Raw genomic sequence first — 20,113 nt, 5'->3', positions numbered from 1 at the left:
TCAGCGCCGATTACTGCCGCAAACACAGGGACCCGCCCCTGCAAAGCACCGCACCAGTCTTATTACTGCAACAAAAAGGGGCTACATGGCTACACTGCACACACTGCCCCCGCCAGCACCTCCTCACCCCCGCCTCCCTTCCCACTCACTTTTGGTTGCAGCGATAAGGTTCTTTCCATCCTTGAGCAGCTCCTTGATGAACTTGTTGGTTTTTTCCAGTTCCGCCTCATGGGCTCTGATCCTCTCCCTGAACCAGGGGCTATCCAGGTAGCAATCGCTGAACTCCAAGGGCTGCAGCCCCATAGCTGCTGCAACTGCACCAGGGCTCAGCTCCTTGCAAATCCCTCTTCACCAGGCAGCAGCAGCAGCCTCAAGAGCCGACACTACGGAGCAGGGCAGGGCCCGCGGTGCCTCCCAGCTACAGCGATTCCCCCAGGTGACCTGGCAACTGGCACTTTCAAACCACGGCATGAGGGGGCGGTCCCCGAGGCCAGCCGCACCCCGGGCCCGGGGGCTCTTGCAACAAAGGGTGAGGAAGGGAACAGAACAGCAGCTACTCCGAGAGCTCCATCAGCGTTCGGCAGCGGCCGGAGAAGCCTCCCGCCGTGAGAGCAGCTGGGACGACTGAGGAGACGCTGCTGCCCAGCTCCCGGCAGCCTCCACCACAGGCAGCCTCGGCATCCCAGCCCCGCCCCGCTCCCAGCTCCACCCTGCCAAGTTCCAACCCCCCGCCCTCGGCTCAGCCTGAGCTGCTCTCGTCTCTGCCCGCTGGCGCTGGGCGCCCTCCCCACGCGGAGCCGCCCTCCCCGCGCTCCCAAATTCCAGGGACCTTGTTGCATGATTAGCAACTTGTGACGAGGCAAGAGACGTGCCAGGAAGGGGGGTTGCAGCAGCGCCTGCCCGGGGTGCGGCTTTGCAGCGTGCTGGGGTTGTGTGGCCCCCAGAAGGGCATGAAATACCCTACCTCCCCCACGCCGAGCCTGCTGAGCTTGTGTCCCCGTTGTCCCCTTGCCATTATTGCCCGGTCCAGAATTAGGGGCAAGTTGCCGCACAGGGTATCGTCTGCCCCCTGTCTGCTGATTTCACTACAAGCCAGCTCTCCTCCGCTCTGAACTCCTAGCCGCCGCTCACACACTAATATCAGAACATAACTGCCGCCTCATCTTCGCCCAGGTGCACATCCTACCTACATCGAACCGGTTCGTGTCTGTACGCAGTACATCGGGGTAAATGGTGCCGCGATGGGCCTTCAGGTTTTCTCCTAGGTGCGTGCTGTGTTTAGAAATAGTTGTTAGAAATACAAAGTTTGTGGTAGAGGTGGGTGGATGTCAAAGTTTGTTCAGGAAGATTCCCTAGCTGGACATTTCTCTGCTTTTCAGGGACTTTGCACTGAAAAAAATTAAACTCTAAATCAACCAAGGTTTCGGTGGTAGGATGTAACTTTGGTGATGCAAATTACAAAATGCATGTTATATCCTCACATTTATTCCTTTCATTTCAAACTCCCATTCAAGTATATAATTCTTGGGAGCAAATACCAAAGCACCAGTTGCTCAAGAGGACATCTGTATTTGGCTTTCATTTTGATTTGGGGGGAGGGGGTGGAGAAGGGTTTTTTTTTTTTTAGTCTGTTAGAACTTCACCAACCCGTGAACATTGTGCAAATTTATGAAGTGAAATAGCTCTGACAGTACAATAACTGGATGTACTCACTTAGATGCCAAGAACTCTGCCTATGTTATTAATGATTACAAATGACTTGTAAGTATAACAAGGAATTAATTCTTCTTGATTTTAGGGGATATTTTAGATGAAGAACAGTAAAGGAGTATGCAGTTTGTCCAGGGATATCTGAAAATTGTTGGTGGTAGGTTTTATTTTTGTTTGTTTTGTTTTGCTTGTTTTTGCCATCACGTTTAAAGTCTTCCTCAGCTCTTTCTCCTTGGGTTTACATCAGTGCCGTACCACAGGATTTGGTTAACATTCTGATCTTCTTAAATGTGGTGCAAATCAGGTGAAGGTAAAGGCTGTCTTTGTAAGAGATAATGTTGAAAGATATCTGATCTTTTCTCAGAAGATGAGTATAAAGAGATTAGGAAGGAATTCTGGAAGTGTTATCTAATTCAATCAAATCAAAGAATATTATTGCAAATTCCTAAAGGCAGCACTAAACACCAGCAGTGTAACAAGCAATTTAAAATGTGCATACACATTTGTTACTTTGCGACTGCCCTAGATCCTTAATCTCCTAAAGTTACTCCTGATATGATCAGAGCATATGAAATTAGATACACTTGTCTAGAAGTACAGTATGTTATTTTAAAACCTGACAAAGAACAAAATAATCTGCCCGTGCACAGAGATGCTGGCCCTAGGAAATTAAAATACTACTCAGTGAGGTAAACAGAACATGTGACACCCATACACACCGGTTAAAGGCCAAGATTAGTGTGTTTATTTTTCAATATAAAATATATTACATTAGTCATATTATATATTTTACCATCTTCTTCAGTTTAGTCCCTACAAAATTGTGAATTTCAACACAGGAATTCCATGCCTGCGACAGGATTTATAATACATGGTCTGATCCTGATCCCTTTTAAGTCAGTGAGTTTTGTTATTGATTTTAATTGCAATACCATGTGGCCTAAAGTTAAGCCCACACTACACTGTCCAGGAAAACTGTATTGAAATCATTTTAGCACCTTGTTGGGAAGAACTGAACTAAAAAGGACACTGTCATTTTAAAAATAACAATGTTGTCTTAAATTCTTATTGTTGTTACAAAAAAAAATCTGAAAGAAAAGAGGAGGGGAAACCTGTATTTTTTCACTGTGTTTATTTTGTGCATTTGAGAGCCTTTTGTGTATGGTATAGTCAGTTTATCTGTTTTCACTGTATACTCCATGAGAATCTCCAAGGCTCCATCCTGCAACCAGTTATGTATGTGAGTAACTACGTATTTTAGGAATCTCATTAAACTCAATAGGTCTTCTTGCATTTGGAAAATTACACATGTGTGTAAGGCCAGGTCTACACTAAAAAGTTAAGTTGACCCACTACATCACTTGGGAGTGTGAAAACTCCACACCCCTGAGCAACATATTTAGGACAATTTATGTAGACAGTGCTAGGTTGATAGGACAACAGAAGAATTCTTCCATCTACCACTTTTCAGGGAGATGGATTAACTACAGCCATGGCTGTAGTGTTTACACTGAAGCACTACAGTAGCGTAGCTACAGCTTTGCAGCTGTGCCACTGTAGCAGTTTAAGTTTAGACATTGCCTAAGGTCTGATCTATACCACAAAATTAAGTCAACATAAGCTGCCTTGTATCAATATAGTTGTGCACGTGTCTCCACTTACATTTGTCTCCCACTGATCTGAGCACCCCATTAAGCCGACACACTAACACCACCTCCCCGAGCAGCGTTGAGCCATAGTCGATATACGGAGGTCAATGCAGCACAAGGGCAGAGACTGTTGCTTATGTTGACCCTAAAAGTCCCCCAGCAGGGGTCACACAATGAGTAACACTGACCACTCTGGTCACAGTTGTGAACTCCATTTCCCCACAGCCAAAGAGACCAGAAGACACCTGCACTCTTCTTTAAAGCCTGCAAATTTTTTAAATGCCTTTTTCTGAATGTACAGCTTGGCAAGCACACCTAGCAACTCTCCATTGTTGTGTACAACTGCCTAGCTGACTACGACAGCTACACACTCCAGACAGGCTCCAGCTCAGAATAAACAGGAGATACTGGATCTCGTGGGCCCGTGGGGAGATGAGGCAGTGCAGGCACAGCTACAGATCAGCCATAGAAATGTGGACATCTACAAGCAGATTGCATGGGAGATGCAGGAGAAGGGGTACAACAGGGACCAGCAGAGGTGCCATGTGAAAGCAAAGGAATGGTGTCAGGCATATCAGAAGGCCAGGGAGGCCAACAGTCAATCTGATGTCAAGTTCCAAACCTGCCACTTCTACAAAGAGCTGCATGCCATACTTTACAGAGACCCCACCACCATACTGCAGACCACCAAGGAGCCCAAGTTAAAGGCCCCTGGCATGAACAGTGAGGACCAAGAGGAAGAGGAGGAGGGACTTGCAACTGGGGGATCCAATAATGCCTCAAGCCATCGCAGTCCAGTCAGTCCTGGCAGTTGAGTACAGTCAAACCCAATGCAAAGGAAGGAATCTTGGGTAAGTATGTTACTGTATGTCCCATTACAATGATATACTGATGGCACCCCCAACTAAACAGGACACAGTAAATCCACTTTTCATTAATTTACTTGTAGTAGAAGAGGTACTGGTATAACAAAGAGAGGTAGCATTATTATCTGCTTTTCATTCCCCTGCAGACTTAGGCAGGGAAGGGGGGCACGTGAAGTAAACTTGTTTATGTACACAGGGACGTCCCTTGAATCCTCCTGGGAGATCTCAACATTTTCATGGAGGAACTTTGCAATCCTTTACCAAAGGTTTCTAGAGATGGCAGCCTTATTTCTTCCTCTGCAGTTGGACACTTTCCCAGGGCTGTTAGCAATAACTTTGGCAGGCACTGTTACAGCACACAGGCTAGGACGGGGTGGGCAAACTTTTTGGCCTGAGGGCCACATCTGGGTATGGAAATTGTATGGTAGGCCAGGAATGCTCATGAAATTGGGGGTTGGGGTGCAGGAGGGGGTGAGAACTCCACCTGGGGGGTGCAGGCTCTGGGGAAGGGCCAAAAACGGCCCTTCACATTTACATTGCCCAGAGTCTCAGTCCTGTAAATCAGGAGACAGTTAGTGGCCCTGCTGCTAGGGTGACCAGACGTCTCAATATTATCGTGACAGTCCAGATTATAGGGAACTTGTCCCATGTCCTGACCTTACATCAGTCGGGACGCACTTTGTCCCGATATCGGGGGACCGTCTGGGGGAGGATGCAAGCCGTCGCTGCCGGCGCCGCTTACCTCTTCTTCCTGGGCCCTGGGGCAGCGCAGCTGAACTCCTGGCGCCCGCCGGCCGGCTCGCAGGAGCCTGCAGAGTGCTGCAGCCCCCCTCCCCAGGCACGCACAGAGGCGACGAGGAGATCTCCACTGTGTGCTGCAGAGGCGGGACTTGTAGGCAGCCAGCAGCGGGCAGAGTAGGGTGACCAGACTTCCCGATTTTATCGGGACTGTCCTGATATTTCCTTGTTTGTCCCGCGTTCCGACCAATGTGCGGACAAACAAGGAAATGCTCCAGAGCCCGGAAGTGCTCACGCCCCCCTCCTCCCCCCACCCCGACTCTGCCCCCTTCTCCCCCCCCATTGGCTCCCTCCCCAAATCCCTACCTCTTCCCCAGGCTCACCATTCCTCCTCCCTCCACAAGCGCTGGAGGGAGGCCCAGGAGACGCAGGGGAAGCGCGGGGCCAGGCCGCGGGCCGCCCCCCTACTCTCCCTACCGCCCGACTGAGGCCTGCCTGCTCGGGGCCAGGCCGGACTCTCACTCACCCTGGCCCCACGCTTCCCCTGCGTCTCCCGGGCCTCCCTCCAGCGCTTGTGGAGGAAGGGTGTTGTTGTTGTTTTTTTTGCCCCGCCCCCTCCCGCCACGCCTCGGCCCTTCCCGCCCCCCCACCCCCCACCCCCCCGCGTCCCAATATTTGACTTGGGTGATCTGGTCACCTTAGGGCAGAGAGCCCCCTCGACCCGACCTGACCTGCACGACCTTAGGAGCCAGAGGGACGGGACCTGGCTGCTGGATGCTTCCTGGGAGCCGCTCCAGGTAAGGCTAGCACTGCTGGGACTCACCTAGCCCCCTGGCAGGTCCCTCTGGCTGGGGGGAGCTCTGCATGCTGCCCCCCTCCCTCCCTGAAGGGGGAGGTAGAGACGGAGCGGAGGCAAGCTGGTGTGGGAGGTGGGGGGGCGGGGCGTGGAGCTGCCAGTGGGTTCTCAGCCCCCACCAATTTTTCCTGTGCGCCGGCGGGTTTTTTTGTTTTGCTCCACCGCCAGCTTGTTTTTTTGTTTGTATGGGTTGTTTTTTTTTTGCTCCGCCCTGATATTTCACCTCTGTCATGATATTTCACCTCTGTCATCTGGTCACCCTACCTGCTGCACATTTGCATGACAGTGGCCCCCATTGTGGATTTTCCCAACTCCAAAATGATTTCCACTAATGGGTAGTTGTGGCATTTCAAGTTTTCACAGTGCAATCGCTGATCCCTTCTCCACTGTCAGTGCAGCTCTCATTCTCGTGTCTCTGTGTTGGAGTGCTGGAGTAAGCTTGGCACACAGATCCAGGAATATGGCCTTGCACATCTGAAAGTTCTGCAGCCACTGCTTGTCATCCCAAACCTGCATTATGATGCGATCCCACCAGTCAGTGCTCATTTCTTGGGCCCAGAATTGGCGCTCTACCATCTGTAGCAACTTTGTGAACACCATCAACATGCTAGTCCCACCGCAATCTGTCCTCCAAGAAATTATCATGTTTCCCACTGATTCAGTTCTTCTTACAACTCTGCAAATACTGGAGGATAGTGTGTCCTGTGCTTGCAATGCTTATGACAATAGATGGCAAACAGTGAGGACAACCACGTGGGTCATGGGAATTTTTAAAAAGGCATGAAAATTATGGGATATAGATGACATTATGGGATGGAGACAGTTGCACACTGGAAAGTTGACCCCTTCCTCTCAGTCGCTCTGTCCAACTCATTTCTTCCACCCACTCATTTCTTCTGATATTTCAGCCCATTTTCTTTATCCGTACAGCTGAAGATTAGAGTTACCAACAGAAGAAACTTTTTTCAAATGTATAATCCCAACAGATACTACCAAGATTCTGCTGATGCAGAAATAATCTGTCTCTTTATACACAAAACATAGCCAAGATATAGGAGATCCTATAGCAGGAGCCAATCAAGTCACCATACTGTCTCACACAGAATTGTTATTAGTATTTGGATTGTGATGATGCTTAGAGGTCCTAATCAGACCTGAGGCTCTATTGTGTTAGGCAATGCATACACACATATTGAAAACACTGTCCCCATGGCAAACAGCTTATCTTTGAGAAGTGGAAGATTTACTTGCATTCCACCCTCAATAACTAGCACCTAAAACACCAGCTTTTCTGAATCAACTGATTTTAACATAGTAGAAGAAATTTCCCAGAAAAGTACCGGAGAGATTATATTGGGAGGCATAAACCACAAACAAAACAGCAATAATGTATATAATAAGTATTACATTTATTATGTATGCTTAACTATTTAGTTTTGTCTCAGAAACTAAACCTCTTGTCAGAAAGCTTCATGTTTGCTGTTGGAAAATATCATTTTTACCTTTGCAGGTGACCTTCCCTACATTATACAGTCTTAACGATCATCGATAATCAAGGTTGTGAAGGAAAGAAGTAGGCTGTCTTGAGGAGGAAGTAATACAGTAAGCAATAGGATACTGTACATCATGGGACCATGTATGAAAAGATAGTGTGTTCTTCATTTGTACAATATCTCATGAACCCCATTATGGAGCACTAAGCATTGGCCTAACTCAGTGTTGAGTGATTTTGAAAATCCCACCATAGTAGCTATACGGGCTCTACATGAACTAGGACATATTAATTCTGTAACCTAATAGCCAAACTTCTACTCATCTGTTTCCAAGGTGGATTGGACTCCATGCATTGAATATTTTTCATATGCAATTTTGTAAACAAATTTAATTATGCCATTTCTTATTTTGTAGTGTGGTTATATATTGTTGTTGTTTTTAAAGCTTCTACACGGTACACTGGAGACACCTACTGGAAATGTTAAAATGAAACATGCAGTTTTTACAATATTGTTATGAGCTGGGTGAAACCTTGTTATGATTTGGATTAAGCCCCACCTAAAACGAAATGTGTGTTTTAACCCACCCAGGAACTTTTGGGTGGTCTGGGTTGGGTTAGATTGTTTTGGGTAGGTGTGTGTGGGTGTGGGAGAGAACACACAAAAAGATCACAGATAAGAAGGCAGAAGAAGAGAGGCATGAAAAAGCCAAGCAGGAGCCTTTAAGCATGGTGTGACCCTGGAGAAAGCTAGAGAGAGTTTTTGAGTCTGATGTTGGCTACAGGGACTTGTGGGGATTGTAAACTGAGAAACTGCTCCTTTTTTCCTTGGATCCTTCTGTGGTCAGAGATACAGGACTTTGTACATTCCTTGTAAATAAACAAGATTGCATAAAAGAAATACCTGGCCACCACCAATTTCTATTCCCAACTGGACCACCCACTGAGCCCGGAACTTTGACTAGCCACTTGGGTCAAAAAGAGGCAATAATATTCAGGGCCGTCCCTAGCTATTTTGGTGCCCTACGCAGCTCTCCCCCCACCCTGCGCGGGGTGTGTGTGTGGGGCCCCAAGCATCCACAGGAGGGAAGGGAGGCTGGCCCCAGGCCTCTGGGGGGCAGGCCACTTCCTGCAGGAAGTGGAGTGACCCGGCCCCAGCCTGCTCTGCTCCCCTGGCTCCCAGGCTTGGGGGGGGGGAACCACCCCCCAGCACTCACCAGCAGCGCAGCTGGGAGCCAGAGGAGCGGAGCAGGCTAGGGCCGGGTCGCTCTACTTACCGGTGAGTGCAGGCCCGACCGCTTCTGGAGTCCTCAGGGGGGTGGAGGTGGGGCTGGGGCAGGGAAGGGGCGAGGTGGGGGCCCTAGGGAAGCGATGGAGCAGGGGCTGGAGTAGCACGCAGCTGTGCAAGGCACCAGGAAATTTGGTGCCCTTCACAGCTGCATACTTTGCATATGGGTAAGGACAGCCCTGATAATATCTTTCTGATATATCACATATTACACAATAGAATAGTTGATGCGGGACATAGTTAAAATGTAATATAGTGTCAGAATGGTATATAACAAAATATGACTTTATGAGCTTTGATACAATAAAGCTCTGTAAATGTGAGTTAGTTAAAAGGTCTTCAGTAAGTCTGTTTTCTTAAAAACTGTACTGTTGCATGAAATTCAATACATGTTATACAATTCCTATAATATTAAATAATAACAGTAACTAATGCTTAGCTTCTATATAGTGGGTTTTCATCCAAAGATTTCAATGGACTTTATATCTCCATTTTTCTTATGGGGAAATAGAGACAGAGACGACCAAATTTCAAGAGAGCTCAGGACCAGATTTTCAAAGATCCCTTTCCCCCTTTAGACGCCTAAATAAAGGCCAGATTTTCAAATATATCAGCATGCAACAACTCCCACTGTGATACTTATGATTAGATTTTCAACAGAACTCAGCACCCCCAGCATGCTGAGCTCTGTTGAAAATTTTCCCATTTGTTTTGGTGATTTTGTGATCAGGTGTTCACCCCAGATAAGGCAGAGCCAGTAAATTAGGATAATTAACCTGATAGGCTGCACTCGGGGAAGAGCCTGGTCCTGAAGGACTGATAGAAGATGGAGCTGTGCTGGGGAAGAACAATAGGAGTTGTATAAAGCCAGTAAGTTGACAACAGAAAGGAACTGCAGAGGAAGTAGGCTGTGTTCACTACCTGGGAGTAGGGTGATATTTGAGGCTCTGGAGTTCAATAGTTACTCCCTAAGAGGAGGGGGTTTGAGTTAGTACACCTAGAGAGGGAGGAGCCAGAAGCTGTAGGAAGGAGTCCAGGGAAAAAGCAACAAGGTCTGAGGGAAAGCAGACCATAGTTTCCAGGTATAGGGTCCCTGGACTGAAACCTGGAGTAGTGGAAGGGCCTAGGTTCCCCTACCAGCTACTGAGGAAGTGGTACAGTCCAGGCCGTGACGCACAGACTGCCTATGATGGTTGTCCGGTGAGACTTTGGTACCCTGGAAGGGGAAAACACAGTGAGCTGGCAGGAGTGCCAGGCCATGAAGACCTAGCACCCTGAGTTGCAGAAAGTGAGAGAGAGATTGGCAGCAGAGTGTGCAGTAAGCAGCAGAAAGGGGCATTGGACTAGAGTGGTGATAATCCCCAAATGTGGCTAGGAGGTGGCACCCTAGTGGTGAGTGGACCCTGTGACAGTGCCTAATATAGGTGCTGAACTCTTGAAAATCTGGCCTATAGTAGTTAAAGACCAAATTTTCAAAAGTAGCCTCTATGTTTTACATGCCTTAGTTTTTTGGTATCCAAAATAAGAAGTGTCTCTCTTCCGAAAGTCAGTCCCAAGCTAACAGAAGTCAGTTGGAGCTGTGAGTGCTCACCACCTTTGAAAAATCAGGCCAATCTGTCTCAAGTTGGGCACCCAAAAGTTGCAGCTCTTGGAATCTGTAGCAAACTTTGAAAAAATGGATCTAAGTGATTCATCTGAAATCACAGAGCAAGTCAGGGAGCAGAGTTGGAACTACAACCCAAATATCCTGACTCTCGATGCAGTGTCCAATTTGCCGGTGTTTAATCTGCTGTTTAGTTTTCAGATTATTTTATTTTCAATTGAAAAGTAGCTCTGTTTCTGGACATATAGAATCATATTACACTGAAAGGGACACTGTTAGTAAAAAAATCTTATATTAAAAAAATCCATACTGCTGTTTAGATTGAAATTAAAATTTCATAATCAAATTTACTTTCACCAGTTTTTTCTTATTGCCATTCACTCTGCTGCAGCAAGTAAATTAGAATAGTTGTTTTTCCTATTTGTTTATAATCACTTTGATTATCATACACTGGAAATATTGCAATATTTGGGTTGCATACACCAAGGAGTTTTTAAATTAAAACAAAACATTTTAATTTAACAAGGAAAAATAATTGAAATGTTTGTGTTAGCATTGAGTTTAAAAACAAATGATAAAAATATAAAATACAGAATTCTAATATATGACGGTGTCTCTATTGGAAATCAATATACCACAACTGGTGATGTGCAAATACATTCCATTATATTAACAATTAGGAATTTTATAATGAGAAACATTCCATCAGATGTACAACTTCAGCAGTAGTATAATAGCAACAGTCAATCCTTCAAATCAAGGCAAAACAATGTAAACTGCCAGCAAATTACCCCAACAAAAATGGCTTGTATATGTTTACTACACTGAGTAATTTACTACTTTTTTGGATATTCCCAGTTCAGTTCCTATCCACCAAAGAAAATGATCTAGTGTCTCTTCCTGTACTTCGTCCAGTAATATAAAACACTGTCTGATCGTGAACCAGCAGGAAGAGCTCTGCGATGCTTGGGTGGGAGGAAAATCCTATATCATATCCTGGTTTAAAGAGACACATAAATCAAGGTTACATGTCTATCAAGCAATACCAGCAAAAGTCTTTGGGATCCACACCTTACTGAAAAGTTGGTTCAGACCACTTTAGATAATTAAAGTATTTATACCAGCAGCCTAGAAAATACTAATACATTTAATGCAAGGGAATTTCATAGGTACCTTTGCTCTTTGTCTTTGGAATAAAGAGTGGGGAAAAAATAGCTAAAACTAGTGGACTGAAGCTATAAAAAAGACATAATATACTTCCAGAAATATAGCATTTATGCAAACCCACATCTTTATAGTCTATAGAAAGTGATAGTGATGTAGCTAAATTGCTACAGCCTCCAAGAGAATATGTGTTGCAGTGGTGTAAAAGAAGTGAATGGCATGGCAGTGGCTTACCTTATCAGTTTCAAACAGCAGTGTAACATAGACATAAACTGGTTTAAGATGTCTGTTGAGGATTATCCTTGTTTAGGGGAATCCTCCAGTGATGTAAGTTTGGGGTAGCCAGCATTATGCTATCCTCTCTTGCAGACCCCCTACAATGCAGTGTGTAGTTGTGGAAAGGGATATTGCCAGTGCTCAAATTATGAGAAAAGCATAGGTGGGTTCTGAATGTCAAGTGGCTTGCTTTCATTTTAACAGTAGTGAGAAGTAAGGGGGCCGTAAGAGAAGTGAGATAATCCCTAAAGTAGTAAGGGGGCGTGGCTACTTTGCCCTCTCCCCTCCATAATTTGAGCATTGGACTTGGCTGGAGTACAGTTAAACTGTGGCAATCCCCAGCTACCAGAATGACCCCTGGGGGAGCTGTTGCAGCTGGGCACAAATCAGAGAAGCCCTGAAACTGCTCTGAGCTATGCCAGGGACTATATTAGCCCCTAGCCAGTCTCAAGATCCCAGGGGTAAGGTCCAGGAATGTATACCTAATTTATTAATGAATGTAAAGTCCTTGAAATCCTCAGGTGGAAAGCAGTAACAATCATAATAATAATGTCAATGAAACACATGGCTCAAAATCAGTGTACCCTGCTTTGAAAACAAATGTTGAGAAAAGCCTCAATAAAATTTACATTGCAAGAGGAGGCCATTACTTTTGAGAAGTCAATTCCATGAACATTACCTGTTCATTAGAACAATTAAATGTCATCCCTTTTGTCCTTGCCTCTCAACCACCACTGTTTACTGAGGTGCATGAGCACAGGAGTCCCAAAACTCTGTCCCAACCCCTTGTCAACGTGGAACCAGACCACATTCTGCTGGTACATGGTACTTTGCAGCCAGGCAGAAAAAGGGGAAGATCTGGCCCCTATTAAGTAAAGGCAGAGACCCTGAGGTTTTCTGCTAACAACCCACCATTCCTATTTTTTACTCTCCAAATACCTTAAATGACCCATTAAGGACTATTGAGTAGTGTAACTCAAAAGTGATTTCCTGCTACGGTACCCATAGTTCCGAAAGGGCAAACAGGACACTGCCTGGGATTAGCCAGAGGGCCCCCTCCCCCCCCAAGCAAGACTGGTGTTGCTGCTAGCTGGAGTCCTGCCTGCCCACCCCCCACTCTCCCCAACGTGAGGCTGCGGCTGGTGTTGCTGCCTCTCCCCTTCCCCCCCCCCCCCCCCCAGCACAGGGCTGACATTGCCATTGACCCACCCGCACATTCTACGCACCCTACTTTTTTGCCAAAAGTGGGCATTTGTCCCATTTACTCTTGCCAACTGATCAAATTGGCAAGAGCAAACAGGACAAATGCACACTTTTGCCCAAAAAGTCCAGACAACTGGGACAGGACTTAAAAAAGAGACTTTCCTGGCCAAAACAGGAGATATGGTCACCCTATTTCTTCTGGCACTATATATTCTGATCACCACCACTACAGAGCCCTATGTGCAGCTATGATTATATGATATTTGGAAGTTGGGATATGTGACTTTAAAGGAAGGAGTTGAGACATAGAGTTTAAGGCCAGAAGGGACTACCAGATTATCTATTTTGATCTCCTCTACATCACCGAGCTACAACCACACCAAGCCAGCAACCAGAAAGAAAGCGGAACATTGTGGAGAGAGCCTCAAAAACTCTCCTGAGATTACTTTAAATGGATGTGAACAGGGGTGGGGAGCTCTATAATGGGTGGGAAAAGATGTAAACTGAATAGTTACAGTGAACTCATTGAACATGCCCTTAAAAGAAAAGGATGAGATCAGCATTAAAAATTAAATCTACCACTATGAAATAGACACTTTTTAAAATACATTGTTCATACTCATGGCCTTTCTAGTGTGCATTTGACCCATTACTAAAATTGTGAATCACAATAAGTTTGCTTATATTGATACATTACAATACCTCAATGTTGCCAACTCTCATGATTTTATTATAAGTCTCACAATATTTAGTGTTTTTCTTAAAGCCTCAACTTCTGGATTAATGGGAATATCTAAGAATCTCAGATTTCATAAAAATAGTTACTGGACCTCATAGTTGAGGAGAAAAGCTTGAAAATGTAATCCAAGTGGACCCTAAAGGTTAAAAAAACCCACAAAATAAATAAACCACAGCGGCTCTGCTCCTCTTCGGCTCTGTGTAACTGACACAGTGTAAGTTACGCAGAGCCACCGCGGCTGGAGGCTCTGCTCCTCTTCGGCTCTGTTTAAGAGCCGGGCTGCCCGAGAGCTACCGGTTTCGGGCAGCCCCCGTGCCTCCGGACCCTGCGCCACCGGAGCCCGGCAGGGGAAGTGCCCGGCTGGGGGCACAGGGTCCGGAGGCATAGGGGCTGCCCAAAGCCCGAGTGCTACCGGCTTCACCGTTTGCCGGGCAGCCTCCAGACCCTGCGCCCCCGGCTGGGCACTTCCCCTCCCGGGTTCCAGCTGCGCTGGGGAAGCGCCGGCTGGGGGCGCAGGGTCTGGGGGCTGCCCGGCAAACCCTGAAGCCGGTAGCACTGGGTCAGCCCTTTCCCCCTGGCTGGGAGTGGAAGGGAGGAGGGGGCGGAGTTAGGGTGGGGAAGGGGTGGAGTTGGGGCGGGGCTAGGGGTGGGGGAAATGGGCGGGGCCAGGGCCCGTGGAGGGTCCTCTTTTTTTATTTATGAGATATGGTAACCCTAGTCTGGGAGGGACATGGGGCCTGAGGCAGGTGAGACATCAGCTGGCAGAGGGCGCTCCGGAACTGGAAAAGAGCTAATTCCCAGGATGACCAGCAGGAGGTGCTGCACTAGTGAGTCTTCGCTCGCTACAGAGACCAAAGATCATCTTCCACTTCCATCCTGGAAGGCAGGGCTCTGGACAGCATGGACACAGGAGGGAACAGCAAACTGCTGTGGACAGCAGAGGTTGGTTACTGTGTATTTAGGAAAAAAAGTAATATAACTGTTAAATATAAGCGCTGGGTACTTTATTGAGAAGTACAGTACAAGTCTAGACTCTAGGGTGGGGTAGGGGCAGTGATCTGGATAAAAATGGGCTTTCTCTTTATCTATCACAGCTGTAATCTCTCATATTATTACAGAATCCCTGCAAGGAAGCTCAGAGGAAAAAGCCAATCCCTGTTTATAGTCAGTCACACTTCTCACTCAATGCATTTGGGAGTGAGATACAAAGAGGGCAAATGGCCAGTGTAATGTTACATTTGCTACTGGTAGCAGTTACTGATGTCTAGGTATTCTCTCTTGCTGTATTGTCACAATTTGCTGCCTCTGGATTTCCCCATCCTGTAGGCCAGGAGTAGTACATTGTGATGGACGGTGGTATTCGTGTCACAATCGGCTACCTCTAACTTTTCCCCACCTCTGGGTTCAGGGGTAGCCAGTAGTGATGGATGGGGACACTTGTCACAATTTGCTATCCAGCCCTTCCCCATAGTCTTGTCTGGAGGTGTCAAATTATGACAGGTAATCTATCAATTTCAATTTTCTAGCTCTACCTTCTCCCATCTTCTGGTCCAGAGGTAGAAAATTGCAACAGATAGGGGTTCACTTGTCACAATTTGCTGCCTTGCACCTATCCCCGGTTCCTGGTCCCGGAAGTAGCAAATTGTGATGGATAGGGTTGCTTTCATCACAATTTGCTATCATTGTGAAATCTCTATTTTAAATTTGCACACAAATAAAACAAGGTATTATTGTCATTTGGAAAGGCTTTCTACAGGGTTAATCTCAGGTCTACTGTACAAGGTAAAACCCTGACTGAAGGTATTGTTTTTCGTTATTCGTCTCTTTCCATTGTAGATTAAGCCATAGAGCAGTGTTTCTCAACTTATTTATCGTTGTGGGCTGCATATGCCCATGTGTGTGCCCCAAGTTGAGAACCACAGCACCCCTCCACTGAACCCCCCCACAAGCCCCTATGCCTAGCAACTCTCGCCCAGAGACCCCTCCACAGAGTGGAGCCAGGAGTAGAGTCCTGGGTGGGAAGCAGGCAGCAGGGACCTGGGACCCTGCAGTATGGGGCCGGGCGACAGCCCTGACCCTGAACCCAGGTGCACGGGCCTGGGTGGCAGGGTAGCCAAGTGGCAGCCCACTGCCCAGACGCCAACCCCACGGGGCCAGCCGGCAGCCCGATGCCAACTCCAGACCCTGTGTGGCAGTCCCTGGACTTCGGATGCTGTGGGGCAGCCCCCGGACTCTGGACCTCCGCCACGCATCTACCATGGTTCCTTATACAGACTTCCCCACCACTGTCACTCTTACACAGAGTGAGCAAGCTTTCAATGTAACATTTGCACTGCTATATTTGGGCACACAAATATGAACAGGTTACCTTCTGATCTGATAGTAGACATTTTCTCAGGCTTTTCCCCACCGCTAAAAGCAAAGTGCCATTTCCTCACTGTGTTTTTACCTCAGAATAGCTCCTGCAGCTTAGTTACCCAGAGGTGTTTAAAAAAACCCAAAACCAACAACTTTTTTTTAGCAGTGAGGAAAAGGTCAAAGGGCTAGATTCACAAAGGGACTTAGGTGGTGGGATACTGAGCATGTTAATGCCTAACTTTTAGGTGCCTAAAGTCACAGGAACAACACTGATTCATAAAGCCTGAGTTTTATGTCCAAGCTCCCTGTACAATGCATGGGACAGAATATGATCCACAGAAGTTGGTTGGCTAAACTGTGAGCCACCTAAGATAACCAATGGGAAATGCCAACTAGAAAGGTGTGTCCTAAGCCCCGCCCCTCTCAGAGTTCATCACCTAAGTCCCCACTGCAGGTAGGTGCCTACCTCTACCTAGCTATCCATGAATGGGAACCCTTCTGAGGAGCAGCTTAGGTACCTTAGACTGAACTAGGCAGGTACCTAACTCCACAGAAAACAGTCAGAGGAGAAGGTGGTGGTGCCCATCTTGTAACTTTTAGCCCTATGGTTAGGGCACTCATCTGGGAGACCCCTGTTCAAATTCTCTCTCCCCCGCTCTATCTGAGGGAGGATTTGATCCTCAGTCTCCCCACATCCCAAGCAAGTGTGTTAACCACTGGGCTAGAAGTTACAAGGAAGGTGGTGATACCATGTCCTTCTCTAGCCAGATTTTGAATGGACCCTAATCCAGTAGGTGGACTCTGAGCATGCCTACCAGAGCAGGCCCTGCACACAAGATAGGCATTCACTCACCTATCTTCTCTGGTTCATGATCACTCTGTGGCTTAAGCAGGATAGGCATTCAAATGTCTAGAGTAATGCATGTTCAGATGCAGAAATTTAGGTGCCTAGGGAACTTTTACCTTGTAAACATAGATGCTGAGTGAGTTTAGGTGCCTAAAGGGGTTGGTTGGAGTTTAGGGAATTGCAGTGGAGCTAGTAAAACTCGGATTTGGGCACCTAAACCCAGACTTGGGTGCCTAAGTACCTTTGTGAGTTTAGCCCTAAGTCTCTATAATGTGGCCATACTATGTACTGTGCCTAGCTTCTTTAGATCTTTGTAAAAATGTGAACATCCTCTTTTTTTTCAAAACCCTTCTCAGTGTTGTCAACAAAACCATTGTTATCAGCAAGCACATGTGTGCTCTTGCAGTAATCAACCACTAGGGTGACCAGGTGTCCTGATTGTATAGGGTCTTTTTCTTATATAGGCTCCTATTACCCCCGCACCTTCCCGTCCAGATTTTTGACACTTGCTGTCTGGTCACCCTATCAACCACTGATGTCACAGGGCTATCTGAAGCAGATATATTTATAACATTTCTCACCTTGCGCTCTGATTGGCTCAGTAAACAGGAAGTGACCTGCCAGATGGCTTGCCTACAATGAAAATATCCTCTATAGCTTCAGAAACTGTGTCTATAACTGCCACACCCTCTTTGTGGATGATTCTGGGCCAGGTGGTCAGCTCTACACATGTGCTGAGACACAAGAGCACAATGTTTTAAGTGAGCTGAATATATTATTGTTGCTGCCTTTCAGACTGTGTCCTCACACTTTTGTGGATATTGCAGTAAGGATATTGCATCATAATGTAAGAAAAGTATAAGAGACAATGCTTTGTTTGTAAGTTAAGTTTTCCTGGGATCACAGTTAGTAAAAGACAAGGGTGCATGAGTGAGACTGATATCAGAGGAATCTTTCAGATAAAGCATCAAAAATGTGAGTCAACTGGTTAATTGTAATGGGATAAGAGTGCCACTACTTCCTATACATTGTTTATAGAGGGAATAATTGTACAGTAGGCCAACCCTATACACAGCAAGATCTACTATGACACTATCAGACCTTCTTTCTCCTGATCAAGAAAGACATCCTGACTAGCGCAGGGGGGAGAGAAGGCATGAGCTCAACCTATATTTTAACCTTAAGTCATTTATTGAAATTTCATCAGGCTAGAATTGATACCCGTGCAAAGGCTTTTCTATACAGGAAAGTTATGATGAGTGCTCCCCTGCTTCACTCCTTCTCTTTGGATGAGAAAAAACAAATGTGGGTTATACCTGTGTGACAGAGTATGAGTATGCTGACTTACCACTCTGTGCACTTTGGAAGCCTTCCCATATGGAGTAAACCAAGAAGGCAATAGTTTAAGTACAAGTGATTAACTAATTAACTAGATGTTTCAGCTCCTCAAGTGGAAACAGTTCAAAGAGAGACAGGAAGAGACAGTGGAGGGAGGAAGGCTGGCTGGAAGGGCCAAGCAGCAGGTGCCTTCCCTCCCCTTCTGGGCTGTGCCTTGGTAACCAGTACAGGTTTGGGGGGAAGCTTTATGCTTTGGGGATCAAACACTTGTAAAACATAAATAAAGCACATGGTGTTGAACTTGCCACAAGTATAGCTGAGGACTGTTTGCAGCACACACACAAAAAAATTTACATTCCTTTAGTCTAAAATGTTTTAACTGGTTTTCCAAGACACCCATGCAAGTGGGGGAGGGGAGCTGCAGACATTCAGCAGCAAATACCTCTGGTGGCAAAGAAGCAGTTTTAGCTACACAATAATAGTAGCAGAGTTTTCAAGCCGTGAATAATTCATCTAACATCTCAGTCAGCATTATAGTTTGTATCCTCAGTGCTAAGAAAATGTGTGTTTCTGTCACTGGGTTACTAACATGTATTAGCTATCCCATTGTAAAAACACAGCGGAGACAAGGAACTTTAGCAATGTCACCAAAAGGCATAAGGTGAGATCAGCACTATGCCACCTGGGCATCGAATGCAAAGAACTAACAGGATAAATCATTTAAAAAAATCTGATTTTTTTTTGTCAGTATAAAACAGTGCACATATCAGAATGAGGAACAGCATTGAAATGTATCCTCGCTTTTTAAGTTTGCTACATATTCTGTTATGTTTTTCTTCAAGTGATTGCACAGACCATTCCACTTTGGGGGTGTGGAGCGACTCATGCACCAGAGTCCGAGATTTTTCCCTAAGCAGTTTGAAGTATAAACAATTCAGTAGAAACATCAACATCTATATATGCAACAAATCAGGTAACTGAAGAGTAAAGTGTGCAGGATTGAGGATTACTTACAGAAGTAAGGATTTCAGTTACAAGAAGGGGAGGAATCACATTACTGGAAATCCAAAATGGTATTGAATGTTATAGGAATGTATAACTGGTTTAAATATGTGGCTTCTTTGTGAGAGGTAACAGCAAAAGTATGAAACTAATGTACTCAGAGGCTCAGAAACAAAAAAGCAAATTAAAAGAACCCAAATGTTTTTATTTTTTATTTAATACATTTCAGGTATTCACGATTTTTGAATACTTGTAGTTGTCAATCTATCAGGGGTTTTTATATCTATATTTAGTAAAATTTACAGTAGAAATTGGCTCTGCGAAGGATTTCATACAAGAATGGCCCACCCGGCCCTGTGCTGCCTGCATGTCCCTTCCCAGCGGGGGTGGGCCCACCATGTTATGCCACACAGCCCCCGCCCAACACTGGAACACCCCCACCCGAATTCCCTATGGCCAAAGCTCCCCCCCCGGACCTGCTGTGCCCAGCACCCCCCCCCCCCAGACTCAGTCACAAATGCACAGTAGTGACCTTATTGTCAGATTTTTAAAGGTACTTAGGTGAATAGTGGTGTTTTCAAAAGCATCTAGTTACTTTCAAATTCTAAAAATCTGGCCTCTAGTGAATATATAATATTTGGGAACCAAGTTCTACATACAAGTGGCAACATGAGAAAGCACTAGGGTGCTAGATAGAGAGGCAAAATAACAGTTGACAAAGGCAATTCCCATTGACAGATCAAAGGAAACTGAAAAAGTTTTGACATTAACTCAGGAAATCAGTCAGGCTTGAAGTCATATAATCCCAAAGAATAAACTGCTGTATTTAAAAAACTAAGAGCACACTCCACAAAGGAAATGTTATACTAGAAACACTGGCAGATGTAATTGCTGAAGCTACTAACAACTATTAATATTTTCAACAATTCTTTGCTAATATAAACTAAATAGCACAATGACATCTATCTGCACAATGTTAGTGAA

The 20,113-nt window shown here is 45.8% G+C and overlaps 1 protein-coding gene and 1 long non-coding RNA gene across 13 annotated transcripts in view; one reads left to right on the top strand and one right to left on the bottom strand.

Annotated features, from left to right (window-relative positions):
- The window catches only part of ARHGAP10 (Rho GTPase activating protein 10), a 257,127-nt gene extending 256,311 nt beyond the window's left edge, over positions 1-816 (bottom strand). For 5 of the 11 annotated variants that reach the window (XR_010601805.1, XR_010601804.1, XM_005284263.4 and 2 more), the window contains exon 1: positions 150-793. Coding sequence is in view for 9 of the 11 variants with exons in the window: in XM_005284263.4 (XP_005284320.1) it covers positions 150-303 (154 nt within the window). In the remaining 2 variants the exon portion in view is untranslated. Of the gene's footprint in view, positions 1-149 lie in introns of all 11 variants that reach the window. The other 6 variants (XM_065597786.1, XM_065597787.1, XM_065597784.1 and 3 more) reach the window with 5 other exon arrangements.
- Positions 764-8,212, top strand: LOC122173708 (uncharacterized). Of its 2 annotated transcripts, XR_010601807.1 has the most exons (4): positions 764-1,265; positions 1,799-1,867; positions 3,585-4,210; positions 7,330-8,212. It is a non-coding gene; the product is annotated as an uncharacterized LOC122173708 (long non-coding RNA). The 2 variants fall into 2 exon arrangements; XR_010601808.1 differs by lacking the exons at positions 764-1,265; positions 1,799-1,867 and adding an exon at positions 5,666-5,760.
- The last annotated feature ends 11,901 nt before the right edge of the window (positions 8,213-20,113 follow it).

The sequence above is a fragment of the Chrysemys picta genome, chromosome 5, assembly GCF_011386835.1.
Source record: "Chrysemys picta bellii isolate R12L10 chromosome 5, ASM1138683v2, whole genome shotgun sequence".
In the NCBI taxonomy this organism is placed as follows: Eukaryota; Metazoa; Chordata; order Testudines; family Emydidae; genus Chrysemys; species Chrysemys picta.
Note: the sequence above shows the minus strand (reverse complement) of the source record. Positions and strands in the feature narration are given on the sequence as shown.